At 33.6% G+C, this 27,022-nt stretch overlaps 1 protein-coding gene across 3 annotated transcripts; it reads left to right on the top strand.

Annotated features, from left to right (window-relative positions):
- Window positions 1-1,069: 1,069 nt before the first annotated feature.
- On the top strand, window positions 1,070-27,022 carry zbtb32 (zinc finger and BTB domain containing 32). Of its 3 annotated transcripts, none has more exons than XM_053506738.1 (6): window positions 1,076-1,184; window positions 8,910-8,998; window positions 14,102-15,133; window positions 18,309-18,406; window positions 24,642-24,815; window positions 25,777-27,022. In XM_053506738.1, exons 3-6 carry the CDS (start codon window positions 14,199-14,201, stop codon window positions 26,004-26,006), a joined length of 1,437 nt encoding a protein of 478 aa, XP_053362713.1. In that variant the 5' UTR covers window positions 1,076-1,184; window positions 8,910-8,998; window positions 14,102-14,198; the 3' UTR covers window positions 26,007-27,022. The 3 variants fall into 3 exon arrangements, with proteins under 3 accessions (XP_053362715.1, XP_053362713.1, XP_053362714.1); XM_053506739.1 differs by lacking the exon at window positions 1,076-1,184 and adding an exon at window positions 9,125-9,479 and having other exon boundaries at window positions 8,891-8,998; XM_053506740.1 differs by lacking the exon at window positions 8,910-8,998 and having other exon boundaries at window positions 1,070-1,184.

Genomic DNA, 27,022 nt, shown 5'->3' with positions numbered 1-27,022 from the left:
TATAGAATAAAAGTTGGTATACCTTTAGTAAGCAGGAAAGGCATCTCAGAATAGGCAACACTTCAAACCTTAAGGTGTTAAGCTACAGAAGCAAAAACCACATCAGATTCCTGTTGTGCCCTATGAGAAGTGATCTTAAGTTATAATGGGCAAGAGTTGAAACTAGAGCGTTTTATATTAAATAAATATATTCATATCTTTTTTGAATGAATGTGAAAAACATGTACACTCCTTTACACAAAAAGAAAATTTTTAATTTAAACAACATGAATATAAAAGCTGTGTGCAATGGCCATTGATAAACCACACACATATGACGCTGATAAGGAATGAACCACATTTATATCCATAAAGTGAAACCCTCATATTGCTGTATATGGTGAACAACTTTGCTTTCCAAGCACAATAGGATGCTCACTGCATTAATATTTGAAATGTCACAGTACATGGCAAAGGTCTAGAAGATAAACTTCAGAGATGATGAAGATGGCTTATTTGGAAACTGTACAAGTTTGTCTAATTATAAATATATGTGTGCATTTAGGGATAAGCATGGACTGGAATATGCATAAAAAATGCACATCCTCAAAACTAAATCACATTTAATGCATAAAAAAGCATATACAAAGTTTATCAAAAAAAAAAAAAAAATGCATACACAATTATGATAGACGGGGCCCCGATTATATTTTTATAATTGCTATAGACACATGGTATGTTAAAACCCCTCATTCCTACCCATACGTGTTTGATGGAAATATTTAGTCCTCCCTTGGTGCTATTACAGCTGTCACTCTTTGAAAAGTGTATTCAGTTCAGCCTTGGTTATAACATATAGTCAAATAAATCATGCTGATCATTTCCTATTATGGAAAAACAGTTTTCGCAAAAAAATTAAAATCACACAGCCAGATTGTTAAAGAAATATTTAAATACAGTGAGCATCAAGTTTTATTTTTGGTGATTCTATGAACCAGTTTTCCTTTCAGTTTTCAGTTTCTGCTTTTCAATCTTTTAAGACTTCTTTTAGTTGCTTAAAGCTTTGGACTATTTCGGCTTTGGACCATTTCGGCTGTATCTAGCCACTGTGTTCTTTGGCAACCTTTTTTTGTTTTGTTTTGCAGATAACTGTTTAAATAATCGATTTCTCTAATGAACTTGAAGACATAACATGGATGCAATAAGTGAGTCGATGTTTTGTGGTTTTTGCCTTCCAGTTATTTTTTTATTTATTTATTTTAAAGTTTATATTTTCACTGTGGTCATGATCGTGGTCTTTTAAATGGTTAGAGAGAGGCCAAATTTTTCTTCTTTGACATTTCTAATCTTAATACTTCTCCTGTTTCTGAAGAGAGGGTTGTATCATTATAATGTGGATTATTAATGTTACTTCCTCTAGACTTTAACTTGTTTTCTGATTCTTAAAGGTTTATCTTTTTCATGATCACTTCAGGATACACAATTAGTAAGATTCATAACAGACAGAAGAAACTTGCCACACTTCTTTCTCTATCTTAAACCAGTTAGTATTACCATATTACCACATTATATTGCAATATAGTACAGTGAAACCTCGGATTACGAGTAACGCGGTTTACAAGTGTTCTTCAAGATGAGCAAAGATTTTTATTAAAATTTGACTCGGAAAGCAAACAAGTCTTGGTTTACGTATCGAGTATCATGTATCACGCATGCACTTCTTGTTTTGATTCCGAGCGTCACGTGATCACAACTGAGCCAACGGATTTTCTCTCTTTCGCGCTGTGGTAATCGGCTTCCCTGCTGGGTCTTAGTGCGCGTCTCTCACTGGTATAATCAACATCCGTGCACGCATGTACTGTTTACTTTAAATAAAGTAACTCATTACTCTAATGAATAAAGTCCCATCTTTTTGATGCAAGTCCCATCAGAGAGGTTAAAAATCCATTTTCTCTTTCTGCTCAAGGCCGCTCTTTGTGTCTTTGTGCACGCACATCATTGGCCAACGTGCCATCCAACGTGCCACAGCGCCTTCACAGACACACACACACACACACTTTTCTCTGCTCTACACAGAAACACTACTCTGTCGCGATTTTTTCAAAGATAAAGTGCAGGTTAATTTGTTTTATTTTTACTTTACAGAAGTGATTCATTTAGTGTGTTGCTTAATCGAGTGTCATTGGAGAGATTTCTTGTTTATTTTTCTGATAAAACAGTGTTTCCGTTGTGCGTGCACATGTGTGTGAAAAGAGTGGGGAAAGGGTGTGTAAGACGAGAAGAGGGAGAGGGGAAGGGGCTCCGTACTTTAGCTTCACTCACACACATACACACGGAAACACTTATCTGTCAGGATTTATTTTTACTTTTTTGTAAAAAGTTAAGAGCAGGTTAATTTGTTTTATTTTTACTTTAAATTTTGTGTTTATTATTTTTATGTAGTTTTTTTGTTGGGGGGGGGGGTAGGGGGCTGTGGAATGAATCATTTGAGTTTTTCCATTATTTCTTATGGGAAACTTTGATTTGGTCTACAAGTTTTTTGGAATATGAGCCCGCTTCTGGAACAAATTATACTCGTAATCCAGAGTTTCACCATATTACGAATTAAGAAATACTACACCAAATTGATAAGATGTTTTGGGATGCCCAGGTCTTGTAGGGTTTTTCATAGCTTCCAGTGATTAATGCAATCAAAGGCTTTCTTACGAGCATATTTACTGGTGAAGCGTACTTTTGACATTCAAATTATTTTTCCATGATCCTATGCAGGTTTTTGGTCACATGTACCATGACCCAATGAAAAACCATTATGAACATCTGAATAATTCAGTGATTGATGCCAATGGTAAATTATCTTGAGCGTGAAGGATGATGGCAATTATACATTAGTTGGAGCAATTTTTTGGGTTGCTCATTTCTGGCTATAGAATGTGGCCATGTAATAGCCACATTCTTTGGAAAAAATTGTCCTGCTTCCTTCCTTGGGTTTACTGTTGTTGGCATAAGTATATATCTAATATATCTTATATATCCAATATATCTAATATATCTAATAATAAGTGTATATCTACACTTATTCAGTCAATTAATTCATCCATCTCTGCCTACTCTACACTGTATATTCATTTAAATATATACATACTGTATATTCTTCTGTAAATCCAATTCATACATAGCCTTTATTTTTATTAAGTTATTTAATTATTTATGTATAGTATATATATATATATATATATATATATATATATATATATATATATATATATATATATATGTTTATATCCCACTGCTAACTTACATTTCTGGTTAGATGCTAACTGCATTTCGTTGCCTTGTAACTATGTGCAATGACAAGTTTAATCTAATCTATAAAGTTCTTATGTCCATTCATGCCATCCATTCATAACGCCTTGCTTGTTGGACAGTTCCTTTCCATGATATCTCTGATGATGCCTTTATGGAATATTTTTTTTATTCATGTAAATATATTCTTGCTGTCACTCTCCCTTTAGTCTTGGGTTGCATTATTTGTCCTTTGATCAGTGTCCTTCCTTGCTGCTCCTTGGAAGTCTGCATTTAGTCTCCTTGTCTCTTTAGGTACTTTACCTTGCAAATTTAATCTAGCTTTGAGAGTCACATGGCTTTCTTCCCTGATGAATTGTATGGTAAATGTTTAACTGCTGTTTCCATGATGGTTGATTAAATTTCTTGCCATAGTTATTCATACATCTTGTCATCAGTGTTCAATAATTCAAACATTTTTGCTCATTTGAAGAAAAGTGCTTGTGCTGTCTGTTTGATATTGTAAAATTTTATTCTGACCTTAGCCACCAACACTAGTCCATTAATGGCTGCATAGGATCTAATCAATTTGATTGTAGTACAGTCCATTTGGTGAAGTCTAAGTATACAGGAAAGATATGTATTGAAATATGTATGAACCTTGAATTATGTTTTTTATAAGTCAAAACTTCTTTTAATGGCAAAATTGTACCAAATGATCACCTGGATTATTTCTCCACAACTCTCACTAAGACCCCAAGTTGTCCATTATACCCGTCTCTAACTGTACACCGACTTTTGGATGTATGTCTCCAGAGTTCCCTTCTGGAAATAGGAGAACTTAAAAGAAGGATACTCATTACTGTAGCACTTCACCAATCAGGTATCTATGATAAAGTAGCCAGACAAATGACATTTCCAAAAGGCACATTCCAGCCTGCTGGGTGGTTGCTAAAAAGCCCCTAAAGTACTCTCAGTCCATAATAAACAAGATCTTATGGTCTGATTCAAGATTGAATTTTTTCGAATCGGGAAATCAGGCAATGCTTATGCATCATTATACGTTCCTACAGTAAAATGCAATGGGGAGGGCATCATGCTGTAAGGATGTGTTTCTGCAACTAGAAAGGGGATAATACTCAGCATAGATGAAAGAATAGGTGCAGAAATATAATATAAATAAAAACAACAGGACAACAACTTAAAGGATACCATCAAGAAAACTAAGTGGCTTCAGAACAACTTAGTAAAGGTTCTGGCTCAGCCAGAGATCTGGCCTGAATCCAGTACAGCATCTGTGAAGAGAAGTTAAAATTGCTGTGCCCATCCAACCTGGTTGATCTTTAACAATTCTGCCAAGAATCATACAAGAAATTTCCAAAAAAGAAGATTTGCCAAGCTTGTAGCATCATTCAAATTCATGATACTGACATGAGGTTTGCATTGCTGCCAAAGATGTTTTAAACAATTACTAATGATATCTCTCAATACATATGGAAATTGAATATTTCACTCTTTATTTCTTTATAAATTAACAAAACACTTCAAACATTGTGTGTAGAATGATGAGGGGAATAAAATGATTTGAATCAGTTTTAAGATGAGTGTGAAACATAAAATGTGAAAAACTATAAGTGACTTTTCTTCACTTGAGGTTGATGAATTTTATGCTAAAAAGCTGAAGTGAGAGCTCATTTCACACAGTAAAATGTAAATTTGAATAGCAATGTGGTTTATTCATAATCAGATCAGGTTATAGATATAAAAGAAGCTGGAGATCCTGTTAAAAAAAAACAGCAATTAGAGTTTTAGTTGCAACATTCTCACCTTTTACTTTTGGGGGTATGCAGACTCAAATAGAAACTTTGTTTCTTAAATAAAGACTGCATTTCAGTTTAAGATGTTTCCAGGTGAAATGTGTCCGGTAAAAAGGATATTGAAGGTCACATTGTTTATATCTATGTATATGTACTTCTGTCTAAACCAGCACACACATATGGAGTCACTGTTTCAGCATAATTCTCTTAGGGTTCTCACAGTGACTCAACTACAGGTTGGGTTACAGAGCCGTAAATGCTAAACTGCCAGTAGGTTGCAGTTTATACTGCAAATGAGGTTGTAAAGCATGGCTTTTGAGATTAGTGTGAAACCCATGACCTCAAACCCATGCTGGTGGTCTGTTGCTTTTTATGTGACATTTCAGTCTATATGTCCTCTTCAGTATTATTCATAACAATTTATACAGTTGCTGTTTTCAGTGATGACCTTTCCTCCTTTTTGTTGTACTTAATAGAAGACCTTATCAAAAGTCCTACCTACTGTATAGAAGAGTATGCCATAGGGATAAATTAGGAAAGTTGTGATTCATTTCATTCAGTGTGAGTGCAAATTTTCTAACAGGGCCCAGAATCTCTCAGTTTGCCACTGGTACTGATAGTACAGTTTCACAGTTTATCATGTGGCCACAAAAGCCGTTGAGTACAGTATGCAAAGCCTTTCCTCTAAAATGCTAAGGGGGGGGATTTGGGGGGGGGGGGATTTGGGGTGAGGGGAGTAGTCTGAAAAATCGCTGGAGCATTCAAATCAGGAAACATTTTACAAATCATGTGGTCGATTGTAATGCATCTCACTTCTACAAATTATGACAACTCCTACTTAAATTTAAAGAGACTAACTGATCTGTAAACAGAACGGTTGTGAACAACCATAGTTAGAGTCAGTTGAATCAACATACTCTAATAGACTGTATAAAATAGAGATGATAGAGATGTTTTCAAAAGCTGTTCCTGTTCTGATTATCTTTTATCTTATCTGTATACGTAAGTGCAAGGTCATATCTTGTTAAATTGTAGTAGTCTATTTTAATACGTAAGAAGTTAAAATAGTTCCCGCCTTCTTTTAAAGAGTAAAGGAAACTGGTATTTGATGGTCATAGTCTAAAAGATGCCATTTCCTGTAAGCTACAGCCTTATCAGGTCTTTCTCACCATCACACTATCACACACCACATGTGTACAAACAGCTGATGAACAAATGGAAAGTGGTCACATAAGATATCTCACCTTTATAAAATAGGCTGTTTGGACAAGTTTGCATTTCTGAGAAATGAGTCATTTTTGCAATTTATTTAAATATATGTAGTTTTCCTTTTTTTTATACATTTAATAAAAAAAATATATATTTCAAAAGTATTTCAGAGTACTACCTCTGTGTGTTTGTGTGTGTGTGCACGCATATTTGTGAGTGCATGTGTGCATGCATGTGTGCACAATAAAGTGGCCCTTCAAGCATGTATTGCTAACTTGCACCCAATGTTCCCAGAAGGACCAGGAGAAATCTGTGAATGAAGACGATGACGCCACTGGAATAAAACACAGTAGTGCAAATGCTGATGTTCTTCTTACCAATGAGAAATGTGTTCTCATTTAGATTATTAGCATAATCCACATCAGTCTCAGCGTCAGCATCTTTTGGTCACTCATGGCATTTAAAACTGAACCTTATCATTTTATTTAATATTTCACTTGTCTGAGAAAGATAATATCTGATTAATTCAGTCTTGCATGTATTCTACTTTTATTAGGTCATTTAAGTCTTTTTTTTTTTTTTTTTAATGATATTCATTGTCATCTGTAGGAATGTTATTAGCGCCATTCGGAGTTTTAATGCTGGCATGATTGTGCAGGGGCATCTTAGGCAGTCATCAGATTTCAAACTGAATTGAACAGGTTTATATCCATTTCACTGTGACAAATACAGTAACTTATAAACAACTCACTGTGTAAGCATTTCACACAATTCCCATAGCTAGCAAAGCTTTAGACACATGCAAAAACAAGAAAGTAACCTAAGGGGAAATAACATTTTATGTTTTCTGAAGCTACAAATGCCTTATTATTATTATTATTATTATTATTAGTAGTAGTAGTAGTAGTAGTAGTAGTAGTATAAAACAATTTTATATCAGTACTATATTTATTAATAAAGTTACAGAATAAGTAATAATTGAGGAACAACTGAGTAATAATCGGTTCGATAAAACCATTTTTTAACACTTAATCAGGACAATGCAATGCATGCTCTGCAGTTACTGTTGCTGATTAGACTGGAGGTGTGAACAAAAAAAAAAGTCATAATTCTAAAGAAAGAGAGGGGGCAATTTTGCGGGAAGACTATTCTCAGATTTAAATATTCATTATGTCTAGCTGCAATATGCATACATAATACACATGCAATACACACTTTACACAAACATGTATTTCATGTGTATATGTACTGCAGGGGTATATAGTACATGCCAGGCTGCCCTTTTTTTTTTTTTTACAAATATTATTCTTTACATAACTTTAGTCCACTTTATCATTTAAGTTAAAACCCACCTCTCTGATCATTTTATTACTAATGCAACATAAATATTAAGTGTGCTATCAAACGCACATTTTTTTCTTCTGCTGCTAGTTAAAAGTTTAGCCTAATGTATCAATTTTAGATCTTAATCATTGAACTGGATCTAGATGTAGAGGATATGTTGTATATCCTGTTGTGCTTGCACATATAGAACTAGCTGATAAGATCTTACACACTTCAGGACTGGGCTGTTTTTAGATGAACAGGGGGATTTTAGATGCCTCTGTGACAGAGTGTGGACTGTTTGAGAATCTCAGTAGGTTTCATTTGAGCCTCAGCAGTAAGTCGTTTCACAGTTTTCCTTTTATTGACTATTTTCCATCTCTTGACATTTTCAAATTGTGGATTGTTCATCGAGCTTAAGTGGGCAGCTGAAAAAAGTAAAGAAAAAAAAAGGTGTAAGGAATAATTTAATGATTGGTATTTAAGGGAAGGTTGACAAAAAACATAAATTCTGAGTGATGTAAATACTTTTTATTTTACTTCTAACTTTATAGCACGGTCAAGGTTGGTCAAGACAAGTCAGCACACGTGCTTTCATTAATTTAATTTATTTATTTTTATTTTCAAATGATAAACCTATAGCAAATGATAAATTGAAAGTAACAAAAATGTCTCATGACAAGAAATTAATAACTTGGAATTTATAAAAATGTCACAGTTAATACAACATGACTCATGGTAAATAATCAAATCCTATGACGATACAAAAAAAATAACAAAAGCAGATCAACAAGAGATAAGTCAATGAAATAAAAAATTACTATGCAGTTTTTGTCTAAAAAAAAAACCCCAAAAAAACTCTTGCTATTTACTTTTTTATCTACCTTTTTTATTTAACAATATTTTTACTTCCTACGTAACTATTTGGAAGATCAACTACATTTCACTTTTACTTTTTATAACAGAAAACACTTTTGTGTCAAGCTCGTATGACTCAAGCATCCATTGTTCATTCTAATACAGTACAATTAATTATTATTCATCATACAATATCTAAATTGCTTCCTGTTCTGTTTGTTTTAATAACCACTATAACTACCGTATGTGTTTGCAGATAAGGTTTACTTCCTTTAGCAACATTAACACTGCCTCCACACTCTATCTTTAGCTAGGAAATTAATTGTTCAAGTTTATACAGATGTGCATCAAATGGGCCAATCAGAGGCAGCTGATGAGTGAGGGGAGGGGTTGGCCAGAGGTGGCTATGCTGTAACTCACCTACATTTAATCCTCCACCAGGCTAATTTCTGGGTAAAGCCACAACGCGTGTTGGTGTGTATCTGTATTGTCACCCACTTCAGGACGTAGTCTGAACCTCGAATGCATGGGTAGGTCTCTCTTCTCTCTATCATTTACTTGTTAAATGAAAAACACCAGCTTAAAAGCTTCCGCAGAAGTGTCACTCTGATTGTAAATATGTGTGTGTATGTGTGTGTGTGTGTGTGTGGAGTTAGTTTGCAGGCCTGGAGAGGATGTGTCATTGCTCAGAGGTTTTCCCCTTTTAACTTGTGGGCCTCTCTCTCTGTCTGTCTCTCTCTATTTATCTATATCTTACTGTCTGGACCTAAACTTATTGCAAGTTTGGTTTTCTGTAAAAATTCGTCAACTTGCCATGACTTCTAATAAGAACACAGTGTGTAGACTTTGTTAGTCATTGTAGGATGGCAAGCATGCACTATAGTCTATGTAGCGGTTATCATTATGAACATCGGTATATGTTTAGTGATAATTATATGTCCGTAGTCAGCATTGGACTATTTTATTTTTGTAGTAGCCTTGTTGTTACATACAGTAGGAAATACATAACAGGTAAGTTGTCAACCAGTTTCTAAATAGTATTTTTATTTGTAGCTATCAAACGTAGCAAATCTATTCGTAACAACTGTTTGCTTTTTTTTTTACAAGCGATACAAACCAATGTATTTTTTACCTATTGTTTCTAATATAAACTAAACGTAAACTAAGCATACAGATTTGACTTAGCAAATACCTGTAGAATTACTTGTTATTGTAGAAAGCATGTATGTATTTTAGCATACAGATAAACACATACAATTTTGTTCATACAGCTTCAGTATGATTGCAAAGAAGATCTGAGATATGCATAATTATACATCTTCATGGTTTTTATTATTATGACTAGTTTTTATAGTAATGTTTTTTCTTTTTGAAACCATTATGATGCAGTGCAATTTCACAATCTAATTTCATTTTCTGCAGACAGTTCATGTTATTAGTGAAGAGAATTCACGTTTTTGTCTTTCAAGCATATATTAAAGGCATGTTTGTTTAATAAATGTCTTATTAGTATATACTACTTTTGTAAATTCCAGGTCTGCATAATATATTTCTGAAGAATCAGGCATTGTTTTTTCTTCAGCATCCTGTTTATAGATTGTACAGTATATTTTCAAAATGTGAATGTATATAAAATGAAAGCACATACATTTTTTCACTATCCATATCTGGTGGAATGTTGTATTCAGAAAGTAATCGATGTGTATTATAATATGTATTTCTATGATACTGTATGTCTTTGCTACAGTTAAGTACATACATTTGAATTCCTTTTGTTTCTGGGGTTAAAAAAAAAATCATAATTTTTCAGTCGGTCTACGTAGCCAAGAATGTCAATGCTTTTTAGAGTAAAAAAAAAACAAAAAAAAAACATTGCATCACGGCACAAATATTACTGCAACAGAGTTTCAGTCAGCAGTTAGTTTTCCTAGCATTTTTCCTAGCGTGAATCTTTTCATGCTTTATTTCATTCATTTGAATGCACCAAAGATGCTGGCCTATTTGCATGAAATCTATTTTCTAGAAAGCACCTAGGACTCAATGGAATCAGAAAATGTCCAGGCATACTATAATGATAATAATAATAATAATAATAATAATAATAATAATAATAATAATAATAATAATAATAATGTTCTTTAACATACCTAAATAAAACAATATAAATAACTATGAATATTAAAATACTTCAGGACGTCATAAACAAAAATTGGTGTCAATTTCAAAATGGCGAAAAAGAAGCACCAATCTGCTCTACCGTTCATTTCAGATACCATTAGTGAATAATTATACCATTTTGTTGCGTCATTGTTGTTATCTATATAATTTAAACAAGCTTTTTGGTCTGTCCACATAATAATTTCCCATATTCACCTTATTCATTTATTATCAGTTATTAGGTATTTTTGTTACTTCAACCTCTATTTTGCTATTTTGACATATCCCGCAGATATAATTGGTCAAAATGGAGCGACAATGCTTACAAAATACAAAAAAACAAAACAAACAGTGAATCTTTTATTACAAAAATTTTGAGACATTAATTGTTGTAAAACTTTTTCAGAACAAAATAATGACCACAACACTAATACAGTACCACCGTGCGCAACCATGGAGTCACAGCAACCCATTTGTTTTTTGACCATGATTGTTGTTTAAGCTGTCATCATCTTTGTTTGCCCATGTTTATCTAATTAAGGTTTCTAACAATATGTGCAAACTGTCAGTATATACATAAAATAAAAGGAGAGCTTAGTATTAAAATTATCTGGAAAATAAGGTATCTCGTTACCACATCTACTTTCCACCTAATCCATTATCATCATCAAGAACAAACTGAGGGGGAGTGATTGTATCTCTTGCATATGTTTTTGCACGCATGTTTAGCAATGTCTTGAATATACTGAACACGGTGGTAGTCAGTTGATATAGAATATTTTCGGTAAGACAATAGAAATTCAATGTTAAATATAAATTTTGGTAAATCAATTGGATATTTCCTGACAGGCATCAGCAACAAAGTATTGTTACTTTGTTTGATTTTTTTTTACAAATCTTTAGCGCATACATGGCCGATTGCCGTTGTCAAATGTTTTGATAACATTGTGTCCAATAGTTTAATTTTTATCATTATAGTTGTTAAAATACATATGCGTTATTTATTTCCTGGTCCTTCCCAGTGCATTATATATAACTTTAATTAAACCATGAACTTGACTTGAGTTGATCTTATACTGCTCCAGGTTTGCATTAGCAGAATGCTAGTTAAAACTATGTATTACTTGCCTCATTACGCTGATACTACAGTAGATGTATATCTTAACCAACTGTACTGTACCACCATTTTTGTTGATCAAACAAAACTCATCGCTTTGTTTTATGAGAAGCTGCGTACAGGCATTAGTCACAGTTTCACATTCTGAGGAGGTCTGTGGCTTTCGTCCGAGTTTTAGAGTGAAATTTCAAAGATGATGCAAAATGTGAGTGGTGTTCTCCGACTGTGACATGGCTAGACTTATAGACAAACACCACCTACAGTCTGTTTTAATCTGATGATGTGTCAGAATGTTGGGTGTGAGTTACATTTAAACAAAGGCAAGACTAACAAACTGTCATGCTGTCATTATTGTTCCTGGACAACTCTTTTGTGTAAAGCTGTAGAACTATGTCTATCTGTAGCTAAGCCAATCCTATCTGCATAAACGTTTAAGATCCTTAAAAAAAAAAAAAAATCAGCACCTGTTTGGGTACCAGATAAAATATACCACCTAACAAACATTTAATAAAATTTTAGGAGTCGTAAAATAGAATCTGTCATTTTCTGTCTTTGGATCATATGATTCAAGAGAATAGTGTTAGATAAGTTTTAGCCAAGAACCTAAGACCTAACAATCCTTTTCTACATTATTTCCTCTATTATACCACTAGATATAATAAACACACTACCTAAATGATTATTGTAAAATATTGTTAGTAAGAAGTTTTCATCAAATCATCTCCGACAAGTCTAGTCTGTACTAATTTGTACGGCTTAAATACTCTTTGATTACACCCCAAAAAGAAAGAACGTACAGATGAAATTTTCAGATAATTGTCATTGCTGTAGCTTTGATCCTGTTCTGATCAATTTTAAAACCTTATCGGATTAATCTGTTGGTTGCAATAATAATTCCATTTAAATCTGACAAAGATTTAATTACTTATTCTCAGAATATTGTGCTAGCAAGAATCTCAGTGATCAGATTATTGATTATAGATGAACGCATGGGCAACCTGGCAACACAATGCCACCACCAGGCAACGTCATTGCAAACTATATAACAAACAGCCGTGAATTTATTTGTATCCAGTTTAAATTTAAAACAATTTTCACAATATTCCCTCTGTACATCAGCAAAATCAATTTTAATTGAACCAGTCAAGATGTGATTAAAGTTTGGGTGTTCAGTCAAACAAAATTACTAAAATTGTTTAGGAATTACAGCCATTTTTGCATAGTTCCTCCCTCCAAAATAATGCAACAACTGACTGATGGGCAGTTTTGTGGCTAGTTGTGGTTTATAACAAATAAATGGAGACTGGAGTTAATTATTAATTTTGCAGCTGTTAATTTGCACATCATTCACTTGGTAGCTTTAATGTGAGTTTTACGTCAGCTGGTTTATGTCACGTTGCAAACATCATAAAAGAAAGGCTAAATTAGACTTTGCTTAAAATAAAATTACATCAAAAATTAATAAATAAATAAAAGCATGCCCACTTCTCTTACAAGAATAACTTGGAGAAGGAATAATAAGGACAAAAAAAAGGAAGGGCCCATGTTTGTAAGCAAACCACATCATTTGTCAAAGATGGTCAAAGCACTGTATAGTGTGGGCCACTAGAACTGGGTGACTGGTGGTTTTTGATAATGTGAAATAAAAGGAGCAGGAGGAATCCTAAATTGTATAAAACTATACTTTTTAGTCATATTTGATAAAATGCTGCAAAACTTGTAGGGAATTGCTTCACATTATAGATGGAAAATAGCCCAAAACCTACTGTAAAAACAACTCAAGCATAGAAATGAAAGGTTCTTAAAAAGGTGTCAGTCATTTGTCAGTCATTAACCTAACTGAACATGCTTTTCACTTACTAAAAACAAAACTAAAGTCATAAAAAACAAGTAATAAGAAGCAACTGAAGGCAGCTGCAGTACAGGCCTGGCAAGACAGCTCAATTGAGGAAACTTAACATTTGGTAATGCCCATAGATTTCAGACATCTGGCAGTCATTGACCTCAACTGCAATGTTTTTGTGTCCAGGTAAGATAATTGTAATATTAATTTAAAAAAATAGAGGAACTATGAAAAAATTGCATTTATTCCTAAATGGTTCATGCAACATTCTTGTTATACCCCTTAAAGTGAAAGTTTACACATCATAATCGTTTAATTTTATATCCACTGTGATGTGGCATGTATAGATTCTGTCGATATACAGAACAAGCACTATACAAGCTGTACAATACAAATTATGAAAAGACAACGAAGTAAATAATGGGTGTACATATCGAAAATATATGTAAATTGTAAGTGTGTGTTATAATACATAAATGTTTTTTGTCTCTTCTTGTTTTTGTTTGTTTTCATTAGGTTGAATGGAGATTACCCAGCTCATCATACCCTGTAATTACTTTTCCCAGCAATCTTCTTCCATTCTCAAGAAATCCACTTGTCTGCTTGTGCTAAGATGATTCGAATCCACAACCCCCACCCTCTGCCTTTTTTGCATCAGACTGAAATGTTTCTGAGGGCAGGTACACTGTGTGACACCATCCTCACTGTGGAGGGTTACACTTTCAAAGCCCATGCATTGGTACTATCCTGGGCCAGCAAGACCCTTGAACGTCAGCTGATCAACCAGAATCCAGCTAAAGGCTACTGCTGCACTGTTGATGGTGTTTCCCCACAAACTGTTAAGCAAATCCTTGACTACGTGTACAGTGCTTACGTAGAAGTTCCAAAAGGGGACCTTCCAGATTTGCTTAGGGGTGCTCAACATCTGGAGATGCAGTCACTTATGGAGCAGTGTGAGTTGCAATTGGGGATCCAAGGCAGTGTTAATGGTAGAGAAGAAGAGAGGTCCTCCCCCGACATTGACGTAGGAGAATGTGATTCAAGAAAAAAAATCCCCTCTTCTGATGAAGTGTCTCTCAGTTCTTCTTTAGAATCTCCTTCTCTGACACACTTTGACCATGAAAAGTCACAGCATGTCACTAATCTATCAACCCCACCACAGAAACCCCCCTTGTCCATTAGCATAGCCTCTCCCACACACTCCAGGGAACCTATTTCCTCCTCTCCCTCACTGGCCCAGAGCCCTTCACTTCACTGGCCCCCAGTTAACCCATCACGTCATATGGTCCTTACTTATACTGACTTCATGGCATTCCAGCACATGGTGGCATGTTCATATCCCACAACAATGTACCCGTTCTTACAGCGCTCTCTCCAGCTCCAGATGCCTTCATCTCTAGTGGGCTACACAGGCCTGCTTCATCCCCATCAACACATTCTGCGTCCTAAGCCTCTAACTCTTGATGGTCCATTTGCCCAGGAGATCAAACAAAAGACTGACCTCATCAGTGCAGTTGCGCCAGGGGCAGCAACACAGGAAAGAGAAAGGTATTGTCAAAGAAAGAAAAGAATAAGTCTGTATAGTACCTACTTACATAAGTAAAAATGGAAAATGTGATTTTTTTGAGTAAATAAAATAAAGTTAGTACATTTAACAATCTATATATATATATATATATATATATATATATATATATATATATATATATATATATATATGTATGTTTTGCGACAATGATCATTGCTTTATATAAATAAATCTAGACTGAATACTTAAATGAATAAATAATAAAAAATATATATTATATTAATTTGGTAACTTTATAATTTGGTAATGATTCCTTGTTTTTAACCATTTCTCTTTATGGTTGAAACAACCATCTTGTTTCAACCATAAAGGCTAATAATTGATGAGCTGGAATATGTAACTTTTTTAAATTCAAATTTTTTAAATTTTAATTACATTTTTAAAATTAATTATGAAATTGCATATTCTACAGTAGCTCTGCAATTGTAATAAATGTCTCTGTCTTTGTTAAGTTCAAGCGCTGCACTGTATGAGCTTTGTAACTAATACTGAATAGTAAATAATTTTTAGTAGTTAGCAGTTAATTAGACTAGTTGTAATTATAAAAAGGTAATATTTAAAAGGTAACACTTTATTATTGATGCCTTATCAATAATGATGCCTTATAATATTATTAATATTATTTAATATTGATATATTATACAATTATTAATATAATTAATATGTGTGTGCCATATAAAAATTTATCAAGCAAAAAAAAAAATATGCTAATGTGATATTTTTTTAAAGTTGTGGGTGACAATTCACCACAACTTATTTTAACGTATGAATATGAATTTACTGACACTGTCTTTCCAATAGACACATTTTCCTTAACTACCCTGCCACCTACACACAGTTAATCTCAAATGCCGCTATAATTATAGACAGCAATGGTTCTCTCATACATTATAACACTGGATTATTACTTTGATCATGAACATATTATGTGATTACTTGATTCTAAACATCTGCAAAATGTATGCAAAGCAGCTCTCCTACACACTACTTGCCCAAACCTCATACAGACACTGTACGTCAGTGTGTGAACCCTTGCACTGTACTGCCCACTCAGTTCCTTTGTGTGAAGTGTTATGGAGCAAAAAGTGTTATTACTATCAAGATGGAGAAACTGAGGGGAGATCCCTTTATTCCCCCCGATTACCCAAATGGCAAATATGAAAGTCTCCTTTCATCTCCATCACAGCACTATGTACTGTTTCAGTCTCATTTTTAGCCATTGTTTGTTTCTTACATGCCCACATTCATAAATTTGTTTTCTTTCATATCAATTCATGATCAGACCAAATAAACACACACTACCTGAAACAAACACAGAAAATGGACTACAGCGCCTGTGTTGTGAAATGAGATAGTAAGTCAAAATTTAAATGTCTATAAATAGCTTGGCAATTAAGCTATTAGTGTTGAGCAAGTTCTGATTTATTTGTTTATGCAATTTATTTATATAAATAATTTAAAAGTTAGTGTCTTGTGTCACCAGGAACAATCAATCAATCAAACAATTTGGTAATGAGATATTTGACGTATGTTTGGCGTAACGCATTACAAAGTAACGTGTTAGAGTACTTGGATTCCTTTTTTGATGTAACGCGTTAGGTCCGCAATTCAAGTACTCAGTTATTTAGTAATTTTTTCAAAAATTTAATCCGTTATACAGACAATTTATGTAATCTGTGAGCCAGACAGCAGTGATTCCCAGCCCCTGATAACCAGCCCCCTCTGTTATTCCTGCTGTTATACCATTATCTCACCTATGTGGTGTGCCTATGCGAGTACCGATGCGTGAAAAGATGGAAACCTAATCACAGCGCCAAAACTCACGGTGAATCATGATGAACCGTACTTACAGCCACCATGCGAAACTGCGTAGATGGGGTATTAGTAAACAGACTTCGCTGAGTGATGATGGTAAAATAATTATAAAGGTCTTGACTAAAAACAACATGGACAAGGAATCACAAGGGAGTTTTTATTTTCTGCAATGGAAAAGTACTCTAGTTACTTTCATCAAAAAGTAACGCTGTAATGTACAGGAACTGACTACTTTTAAAGACAGTAATTTTGTAATGCAATTAGTTACTTTAAAAAGTAATGTCCCCAACACTATATTTGAAATATTATAAATCAAAATGGCAAATACATACAGGGTAGGCTACTTGGTTTTTACGTTTCTAAATTGCCCGTTGTGTGAGAGTGTATGAGTGAGTGAGAATGTGCTTACTGTATGTGTCCTGCAATGGATTGACACCTCATCCAGCGTATACCCTGCCTCATCCCTCGAGTCCCCTGAGATAGACTCCAGGCCTCCCTTAAAGTGAATCTAAATATGTAACTGAAGTTCAGGTTCTGGTTTTCAAAATATGAAAAATTTAAAACTTATGTATACCATATGTACCATATATACCAATGTAAACCATAATTATATTTTTCACAGAACTTATTTTTAATTTTGTCAAGGGTGTTTTCCCGGGAAGCGGTGCATCATGTAAGGAAGTAATTAATACCACCATGATGTGCCTAAAGCGTTAGAGCGCTGTGTCATAGCAACTTTGGCATAAGTCTAATTGATTAAGTCAAAATCCATTACATATATTAAAACTTTACTTCTGGCATGCATAAGAAAAAATCTATTATACCTTAGGGAAACTGGAGTTTTCAGAACTCTTCTGTAAAATATCCAGTGTCGATTTAACACTTTTAGAGTTAACACGAGTCCAACTGCACCCATATAAACATTGTATAGTATTAATTTAACTCTTTGTGTGTTGAGTCATTATGGATTTTTTTTTTTTTTCTGTGACAGAGGAAATAGTACTGATGGTACGTAGTTACTAACCTAGTAACCTAATGTAAGGATCTATCCAATGACGGAAACTTAAGCACTTTTGTAAGTCTCTCTTTATAAGAACACCTGCCAAATGCCTAAATGTAATATTGATAACAATAATGACAAACTAAACATGATTCAGAGAAGCACACATCTACTTCAACAAGATTTATAATTGTATTTATATGACTATGGCTAATTATCCTACTACTTTTCGGCATGACTGTGTTCTGTACAATTACATTTTCTACAAATTATAGAAGTCTCTACAAAGGTTTTTTTTTTTTTTTTTCCACTCTACACAGGAAGTCAAAGGTGCAGTCAGATAAGGAGACCCATTGTAAACACTGTAGAAGGCCGATCGAAAACTCCTGGAGACAGAGCATGAGGTCAGCATCAGCAGGTACATGATACACACATGTGCACATTGAATTCACACATGGATTTCTCAGGCAAATAGATAAACACATGGGGCAATATTGAAGGCAACTTATTGTATACTAAAGTGTTTAAGTGCAAATACATAGTGCAACTTTTTTTAATCTGAGTTTTTATCTAAAATGGCTTATTACAATTAAAACGCAAAGGAGTTAGTGGAGCTAAAAATACGGCTCCTCCGAGTTTCATTACCAGATTAGAAATGTAAGATAGAAGTATATGATAGTTGTATGAAGAATATTGAAAGTTGAAACTGAACAAGATATTAGCAGTATATGCTCATACTCTGATATGCAGCTAACTCTAGACACAACGCTTTGAAACAGTAGTAAAAGCTTAATATTATTCTACATCATACCACAACACTGTTGAATTCAATATTATGTTTGTTCAGAAGGTTTTGATTGTTTTATAACAGCAGTTTGGATGGTAGTGCAGCTACAAACCACAATAAAGTTTTATAATAAATGGATACTATTTATTCATGAATACTATTTATTTATGTATGTTAATGTTTCGGTAGTAACAAATCACAAAAAGACCTATTGCTGCATACTATCTACATAATCTTTATATAGATAAGATTTCTGCAAGGAGATGTTGAGCGTTTTTGGATGGGGTCTCTATTTTTAGTGCTTTCTGACGTGACCAGCTGAATTTTTTTTTTTAATCATACTTAAGCGAAGGTGGGATGGGCATGGGTGATAGTGAGAGAATGCATGTTTTTAGGTGCTATTACACAAGTGATAACTTGTGTGGAAGTTCCACAGCGTTAAACATAAGTATGATGGAATAAGAAGTATGGTGTGTTCTTAAATTCGAATGAATAAAATTGTCGGCAAATTGCTGTGGATATATGAAAAATGTATAAATGAATAAATACTTTAAAGTTTTTTTGTATTAGGAACAGAATAAACATTAGGGTGGTAGCAGGAGCTACGCTTCATGCATCACACCACCATGGCCCTGATTATTTTATAACAACACCACACCCAACATATTCCTTATTTAAGGAGAATTCAGGAAAACAGGAAGACTAAGATAGATAGATAAATAGATAGATAGAGAGATAGAAAGAGAGAGAAAGATAAAATGTTGTGGCTCTCTCTTGTGGTACGTTGGTGCACTGCTGCGGTTGTCTGACTGTAGACACTGTACGATACTTTCCACATACACGCAATGCACACTGCATGGAAACATCACAGACATCACCTTTCACCCTCAACTTACTCTCAGCTCTGTGCGTGTATGAACGTATAAATTAAACTGTACAGTATATAAACTTTTATGTTTGCAACAAACATTCGAAGTGCAATGGTACTTTCACGCTCGGGGAACTTTAATGTTTTTGCTTTCATCGCTTCCTTTCTTTCTTTCTTTTTTTTCTTTCTCTGTACAACATCCTGTGTATGTGCGTGTGTTCGTGTGTGCATGAGTGTATGAGCGTGTGTGCGTGTTCTTGTGCATACAAGAAAAAAAGGAGGAGAGTTTAAAAATAGGTGATAAGCCACTAAAATGTTTTATGTCATTCTTGCCATAGTACAAACTTACACCGCATTCATCCATATGTTCTTAGTTCTCAGAAAATGTCTTGGTGACTAAACAAAGACAAAAGTGTTAACCACCTTTTTTTCTTCATCATTTGACTTGTATGAGAGAGGATGTGGTGTGTGTGTGTGTGTGTGTGCGCGCATGTGTGTGTGGACACATGGAGCAGTACACAAGGTTGCAAACTGAAAGCTGCCACAGGATGTGCTTATCTAAAAATGGGCCCCTTAGAACAGTTTGGCAACTTAGGAATGTCACTTCCTAGTTTTGATCACATCTCATATTTAACCTTATATACTAGAGTGACCTAGAAATCACCATCATCATGATATTTTGCTAATCTGTAAGAACAAGCAAATGAGAACTAAGGTGAACTCGCTTTTGTACATACTCAGATCTACTGTTAACATTTAAAGTCTAACTTTACTATAATTCTTGTACAGTCTATAATGCGTAACCTACAGACACAACAAAAAATAATTCATACAGTACAATGTGTACTTTTACCTATACTTACAATATTACCTATACTTTTATCTATACATACAAGATACATATGTTTTATGTCGTGAAAATTCTGTATGTTGATTATATAATCAATATGTTCAATGTGCTGTAAACTGATACAAATACAAAACAAATAAGCGCTGCGCCTCACAGGGTGTCTGGGCGAGAATAGAGGTGTGCAAAAAGGTGCAATAACTGCAACAAAAAGGTTATTTTAGCTGGAGGTTTAAGCAAACAAGCGGTCAGTTATGCAGCTTGTAGATGTGAGGGAGTGGTCAGATGTGACGTTTTAATGAAAAAGAAAGTTGTCTTGGTTTAGCAGTACAGTAGTATTATAGCTCATGTTAAATTTAAAAAGCAAAGAAACTTCGGTTGAAATATAGATGTTTATCACCTAGAAGGTACTAACGCAATAGGTCAGTTACGTTACAGGTTCACATACTGTAAATTTGTAACTACAATGGTTAAGCATATTTGACATTCTATTGTTAATGAATTCTTAAAAACTTTGCTTACATGAGAAACTGCTAGGGCCGCAGGCTCTACCTTTAACAATAAAAAAACTAATTGTAAAGGTATATACCTGTAGACTGATATACAGATAGGGATAGCAAAATATACAGATGGATGAGTAAATGGACCAATAGATAGATGGATAGACAGATAGACAAACAGACCTAACCTGTTTCGAATAAAGAAATAGGTTGTTTCAGGGTGGAAATTGTTGTCATTTGTGTCTGTCAGTGAATTGACCACAATGACCTGCTTATCTTTTCGCATGTACATGCAAAAAAGAGTATTTTCATGGTCTGAAATTACACTGGAAAATAATAGTATGCATGCACAGTGCATAGGACAATATTCTGCTATAAGCAGAGCACAACATTTTATTGGTTTCTGTAAATAAGTTTTATCACTTGATGGAGAGGTTATTTCATTTCAAGATCTATTATCATAACAACTGCAGTTTTGACCTGAGATATACACATTTACACATGCACACACACATACACACCTTTATCTCATATGCGGCCAGCTCACAGGAATGATGTTATTTCCACATCAAAGCACCAAGGCAGCTCGTTGGGCTTGGAAACATTAACAGGCTCGTGTTTGTAGGGGAAATGGCAAGCTATAGTCATGAGGTGACCAGTACGTGTTTAAACACTCACCTCTGTTTGGGCGTGTTGGGCTTGTGGTTATCAAACTAGCCATGAGAGGCTGATCAAATAAGTATTGGTTGCAAATACTTATAATGTCATTTTCTTATTGCACATCAAGGCGTTGAATAAGTAGAGCAGTTTTGTGGTGTGGTAGTTTGCAAACTACACTCTCGGAAATAAAGGTACTGTTTTGTACTAATTAAGAATTAAACCATTTTCACTGGGGCAGTACACTTCAAGTGCACAGACTTGTACCTTAATATAAATGAAATAATTGTACCACTTCTGTTTGAACCATTTAGGATATTATTTGTACCACAGGCAACCAAAAACTAAAAAAAAAAAAAAAAAAGTCATTTTCCTATTGGATAAGAAATTCAATCAATTTATTATCAGCAACATAGGAAAATATGAAAATGAAAAATATATTAAATGCATATGTTTGAAAACTGACTTAGATTACAGTACACTATGCTTTCAGATATACAATAAACAAATATTTTAAAACACTTTTTGCAAAATACAAAATCACAATAAAATAGAACAGTATATAAAATAATTTCTTATCTACAATGTAACTTTCGCAAACTGTTCACAATACACTTTAAACTTTTTAATTCATTTTTACACACTTTTCACATAATACCATTGCATTACCCATCACTATTTCAGATCAAAAAATGAAATGAAAAGCATCAAAATCACTTTAAACATGATGTCCACAAACCCAGTGACTTTGAATCTCCCCTTCTCTTAATCAGATAATTCCAGTACAGCCTGTTAATGGTATTAGCAGTTCCTTAGATGACAACAAGGATAAAGTCATGGTGGTTGTTGTGGTCTCAATCTGCTTCCCGCTCTCTATTCTGACAGAAAACTTTTTAACAACTTCAGTGAAGTCGGCAAACCACAGCTGTGGCTGCTCCTAGCTAAAGGGTAGCATGGACTGCGGATAGTAAACGCTACATGCACACTATATTTATTATATTAGTTAATTGCTTTTAAATAGATTTAAACGTGTGCAAAGGGCCAACATAATTGAACGCAAAGCTAAATAAGATAATTTTTAGACTGGGTGGCTAAAAGTCTTATATTTGCTTTTTTCAGGATGTGTAGATAAAACGATTCTTTTATTTTTGACTTGCAAACTGAATATAGCCATAAATAATCAAAAACTTATAAAACTCACATTAAAATTATGCAGTCTTCTAGTTTGATAATACAAATTTTAATGTCAAGTTATATCCTGACAATAAAATCCAAGCCGTACTTAGTAATTTGTGGCCTGCTTCCCACTCTCGTTCCCACTACGTTCTGACTGAAAATTCCTGCGGCTATTTCGACCAATCAGTGCTTTGTTGCTATGCCTAATAAATAACACAGCAACCAATCATTCATGAAACAGTAATTTTGGTTGGCCTTATGCAATAGTGTAGAGTATTATTTCATATTGCATGGATAGCTACAACCTATAGGTAGTTGACCTAATGCATTTATTATCATACGAAAACATTTATTAAAAAGCTATTTATTTGTTTTTACAAATATCACAATGTTTTAGTTTTACATAATATTTTTTGCAGTGGGTTTTTATTTAACTGTTAATATTTAATCTAATTATTAGAAATGTGAATGTTGCTTCATATTTTGATGTGAAAATCTATGTTTTGTTTATAGAGTGTATGCTATCTACACATGTAATACAAAGGGAGTAATCTATCAGGTCAGGTCAGGTTACTGTACTAATATTTAAGCTAATTAGTAAAAAATGTACATGTTTTTTGAAGAAAAAAAATGTACCTACAATACAGGTGGTACTTGAAAGGTAATAATTGTATCATTAGAGTTCTTTTCCGTGCCATTCAGGGTACATTTATTGAAAAGGTACATACCTGTTTTTCGGGGAATATTATTTTTTGTACCTGTGTAGCTTTTAGTGCGTAGAAACAGACTATATACAAGTTGTAACATGATGTCACGCAAATTTAGACAAGACTTTTAACCCACAGGCACTTATGGTGCATTTATAGTGCAGTTATTTTAATCATATATAATTTGACTGCATATTAATATTTGCCCTATAAGGAGTGTATACACAAATGACAATATTAAGGCTAGTGAGTACATAGTTCAGTATCGATCCACGTTTTTTTTTTCTATTTTTTTTAAATGTACTTATATTTTTAAATCCTGAAACCTAAACTCTACTATTATGTGTATAGCACCTCATAAGTATGGATGTAATCAATGTCTAAAAAAATATACCAAAGGATATATAAGCAATTAATATGGGTAAAAGAGGTTAAGATATTGTCACACATTAATTACTTAAATCACAAGCTTCTTGTCAAATCTTTTTGAATTAAATTAAATTTTATGTATATAGCGATTTTAACAATGGTCATTGTCTCAAAGCAGCTTCACAAAAAAAAAAAATAATAATAATAATCTTATATGTTAATATGAGTGAGCAGACAAATTAGAAAAATGCATAATACCTAAGCATGATGATAGATTATTATTACACTTTCACTCATCATTACACCCTAAATTTGGAAATGACTTATAAACACATACTTTTTAAATTCTCATGCACAACTACAATCTACAAAACTACTTCTGCACACATTCCACAGTGCACCTATTTGACTATGCATAGAAAAATAAATCTTATTATTGCAGTGATACTACCATGCATGAAAGATTTAAGTTTGATGCTCCCACAATTTATTAAATTCAGACTCAAGTTGCACTATTTATCACATACATTCAATCAGTCCTAATAATTAATGGCTACACACATATTATTTTCTACTTTATTATTTTTTTCTTGTCACTTTACATTGCAGTCTGTTCTTGAAACTAGAAAACATGCCTTCAAAAGGAAAAGTTCAAAAGTTTCTATTATAAAGAAAAAAAAAAAGTTTTTACAAGCATGATTGTGTCTCTTCACTGATCATGATCTCTCCCCCTTATTCTCAGATTTAGAAGAGCTTCTTCCAGAATGTAAATTCTGTCAAAGGAGTATGAGAGAGAAGCGTTCACTGCGCTCACTAAGAAGGGGCCATGGAGGAGAGAAACCCTACCAGTGCAAAAACTGCAACAAGAGATTCAGTCTAAAGCACCAGCTAGATACACACCTTAGGGTTCATACAGGTACAACAAGTGGGCAGAAATTACTTCATTGTTCTAGTTACTGTATGTCCCCAAAATTTATTTCACTTCTCTCATTAACCTGATGTTTAGCTAAACATATTATTATTATTATTATTATTATTATTATTATTATTATTGACATTTGTAAAAAAAAAAAAAAAAAAAACACAGATGTCATGTTTATTATTTGGTTAATGTAATGTGTAGCTTAGTTGATTAATTAACAGGTTTTAGCAAATTCTAAATAACTTTAAGATAAAAAACAAGTAGCATTTAATGAATATATATATATTCTACTTATGAACAATTTCAGGACAAATTGCACTATGGCTCTAATCAATAGACAAAATATCATTGTACCTTTTAAAATTTATTTCCTGAGATAAACCTCTGGTAAATTTATTCAGTGGGTACAAAATGCTTGAGAGCCCCTGCAACAGAACATTTACCGTGATCAGATGCTCTGTCATACAATTAATTCAAGTTTCTTAAAAGAAAGAAGTATGTGTTTTGGCCTCCTCTAGTGGGCACAAAAATAATTAAAGGTAACCCAGTCAATCAATTAAATTATATACATATATATATATATATATATATATATATAGAGAGAGAGAGAGAGTGAGGGAGAAGTAACAGTAAGATGTGTAGTGTACCATTAAGGTGCAGATTTAAACATATACAATGGCATGTGTTGTATATGTCAACTGTGCTGCTGTAAACTATGATTTAACATCATTTGAAAGACTCCCCCCCAAAAAAAAAAAAAAAAAACAGTTGAATGCTTTCCTATAAGACTATATCCCAAAGAACAATCTATTTAAAAAAGAATGGTGTATCCATTTAAAGAGGAAAAAAAAGTTCCTGTTTTCACACACATTTTGAAACTATAAACCGTCATTCACACCAGTCACTTTTTTTCCTTTCTCACAAAGGTAATGAATTGCAGTAATTTCTTTTTCAGGTGAAAAGCCATTTGAGTGTCGTCTTTGTGGTCAACGGTCACGTGATTACTCTGCTATGATCAAGCACCTGCGTACTCATGGGGGCGCCACACCATATCAGTGCACATTGTGTTTGGAGTTCTGCAGTAGCCTGGTGACCATGCAGAAGCACCTAAAGGGTCATCCAAGTCAGGACTTTCCCCCTAACTGGAGCCTGAGCAGCACCTACCTCTACAGCTGCCATGCATAAGAGCCAATGTATACTGACCAGCCAAACTCTCTGTGTTCAGGATCATAGATACCGGGTTAGACAAATAAGAACATACAACCAATGTAGTAGTTTTATTCAGCAAATATTACTACCAACATTATGAATGAACTACCCATAACAAATATAAACATTTCACGGTAGTAAATTGCAGGACTTCAAGAAAAAAAATGTACATAGAATGCTATGTTAAATGAGTTCACTGTTCTCAGTTTATATGTACATAAAGTGAATGGCTTTATCTAACATAAGTATTTGCTGAAGTATCTTAGTACAGTCTATGTATGACATTATTTGATAAATTAAATAAAAAACATCAATATAAATACACTGTATATACAGCAAAATAAGAAAGACAGAAAAAGAAAGACTGTTGCAATTTTTCACATAGTATCACACAAAGTTTCTTAAGAAATTAAACATTGTGGATTTGTGGATAAGAGTTCTTCATCGGCTGCAGCTGTGCAGACAAAGCACTTTTGAAAGCTATATATAGTAACTGTATTGAATAGTTACATTCTTTATGAAATGTATGTTATCAATTTTGCTGCTTTAAAATTTTTCTCATGCAATTTATATGCAGTAGCTCAAAACCATCAGGTTAGATTATTAGTCTTCATGAGACAAATTTCCTTTATTTCTTTACATTTCACAGCAGCGACAGAAAGATTTTTCTCTATCCAACTGTTGCTTTTTCTTAGCACTCAGGTCATGCATGAAACATATTCATGGCTTTTATAATTACCAAATTAAAGCATTATAATTCTTAACTAAACTTGTATTTGTGTTAAATCTGGTTCACAATTAAGTTCATCTTTATGTTCATCAATACAAAATTAGGTAGAAATACTGTATGTATAATGTGTTAAATACTAAGTTATACTGGATGTGTCATTAAGAAGACATCATTAGTAAATCATTATGTAATTTATTTAAGTATTTAAGTATTGTCCTCTATTGTACTTTACATTTACTTTTGGCAGATGCTCTTATCCAAA

The sequence above is a fragment of the Clarias gariepinus genome, chromosome 11 (assembly GCF_024256425.1).
Source record: "Clarias gariepinus isolate MV-2021 ecotype Netherlands chromosome 11, CGAR_prim_01v2, whole genome shotgun sequence".
Taxonomy (NCBI): Eukaryota; Metazoa; Chordata; class Actinopteri; order Siluriformes; family Clariidae; genus Clarias; species Clarias gariepinus.
This window is presented reverse-complemented; position numbering and strand designations above follow the sequence as displayed.

Bases quoted from the DNA above. Each gene is read 5' to 3' on its own strand.
- zbtb32 (XM_053506740.1), top strand. From the start codon at position 14,199: ATGATTCGAATCCACAACCCCCACCCTCTGCCTTTTTTGCATCAGACT. The intron at 18,407-24,641 runs GTACATGATACA...CCTTATTCTCAG, and splicing joins CATGAGGTCAGCATCAGCAG to ATTTAGAAGAGCTTCTTCCA. The intron at 24,816-25,776 runs GTACAACAAGTG...TTTCTTTTTCAG, and splicing joins ACACCTTAGGGTTCATACAG to GTGAAAAGCCATTTGAGTGT.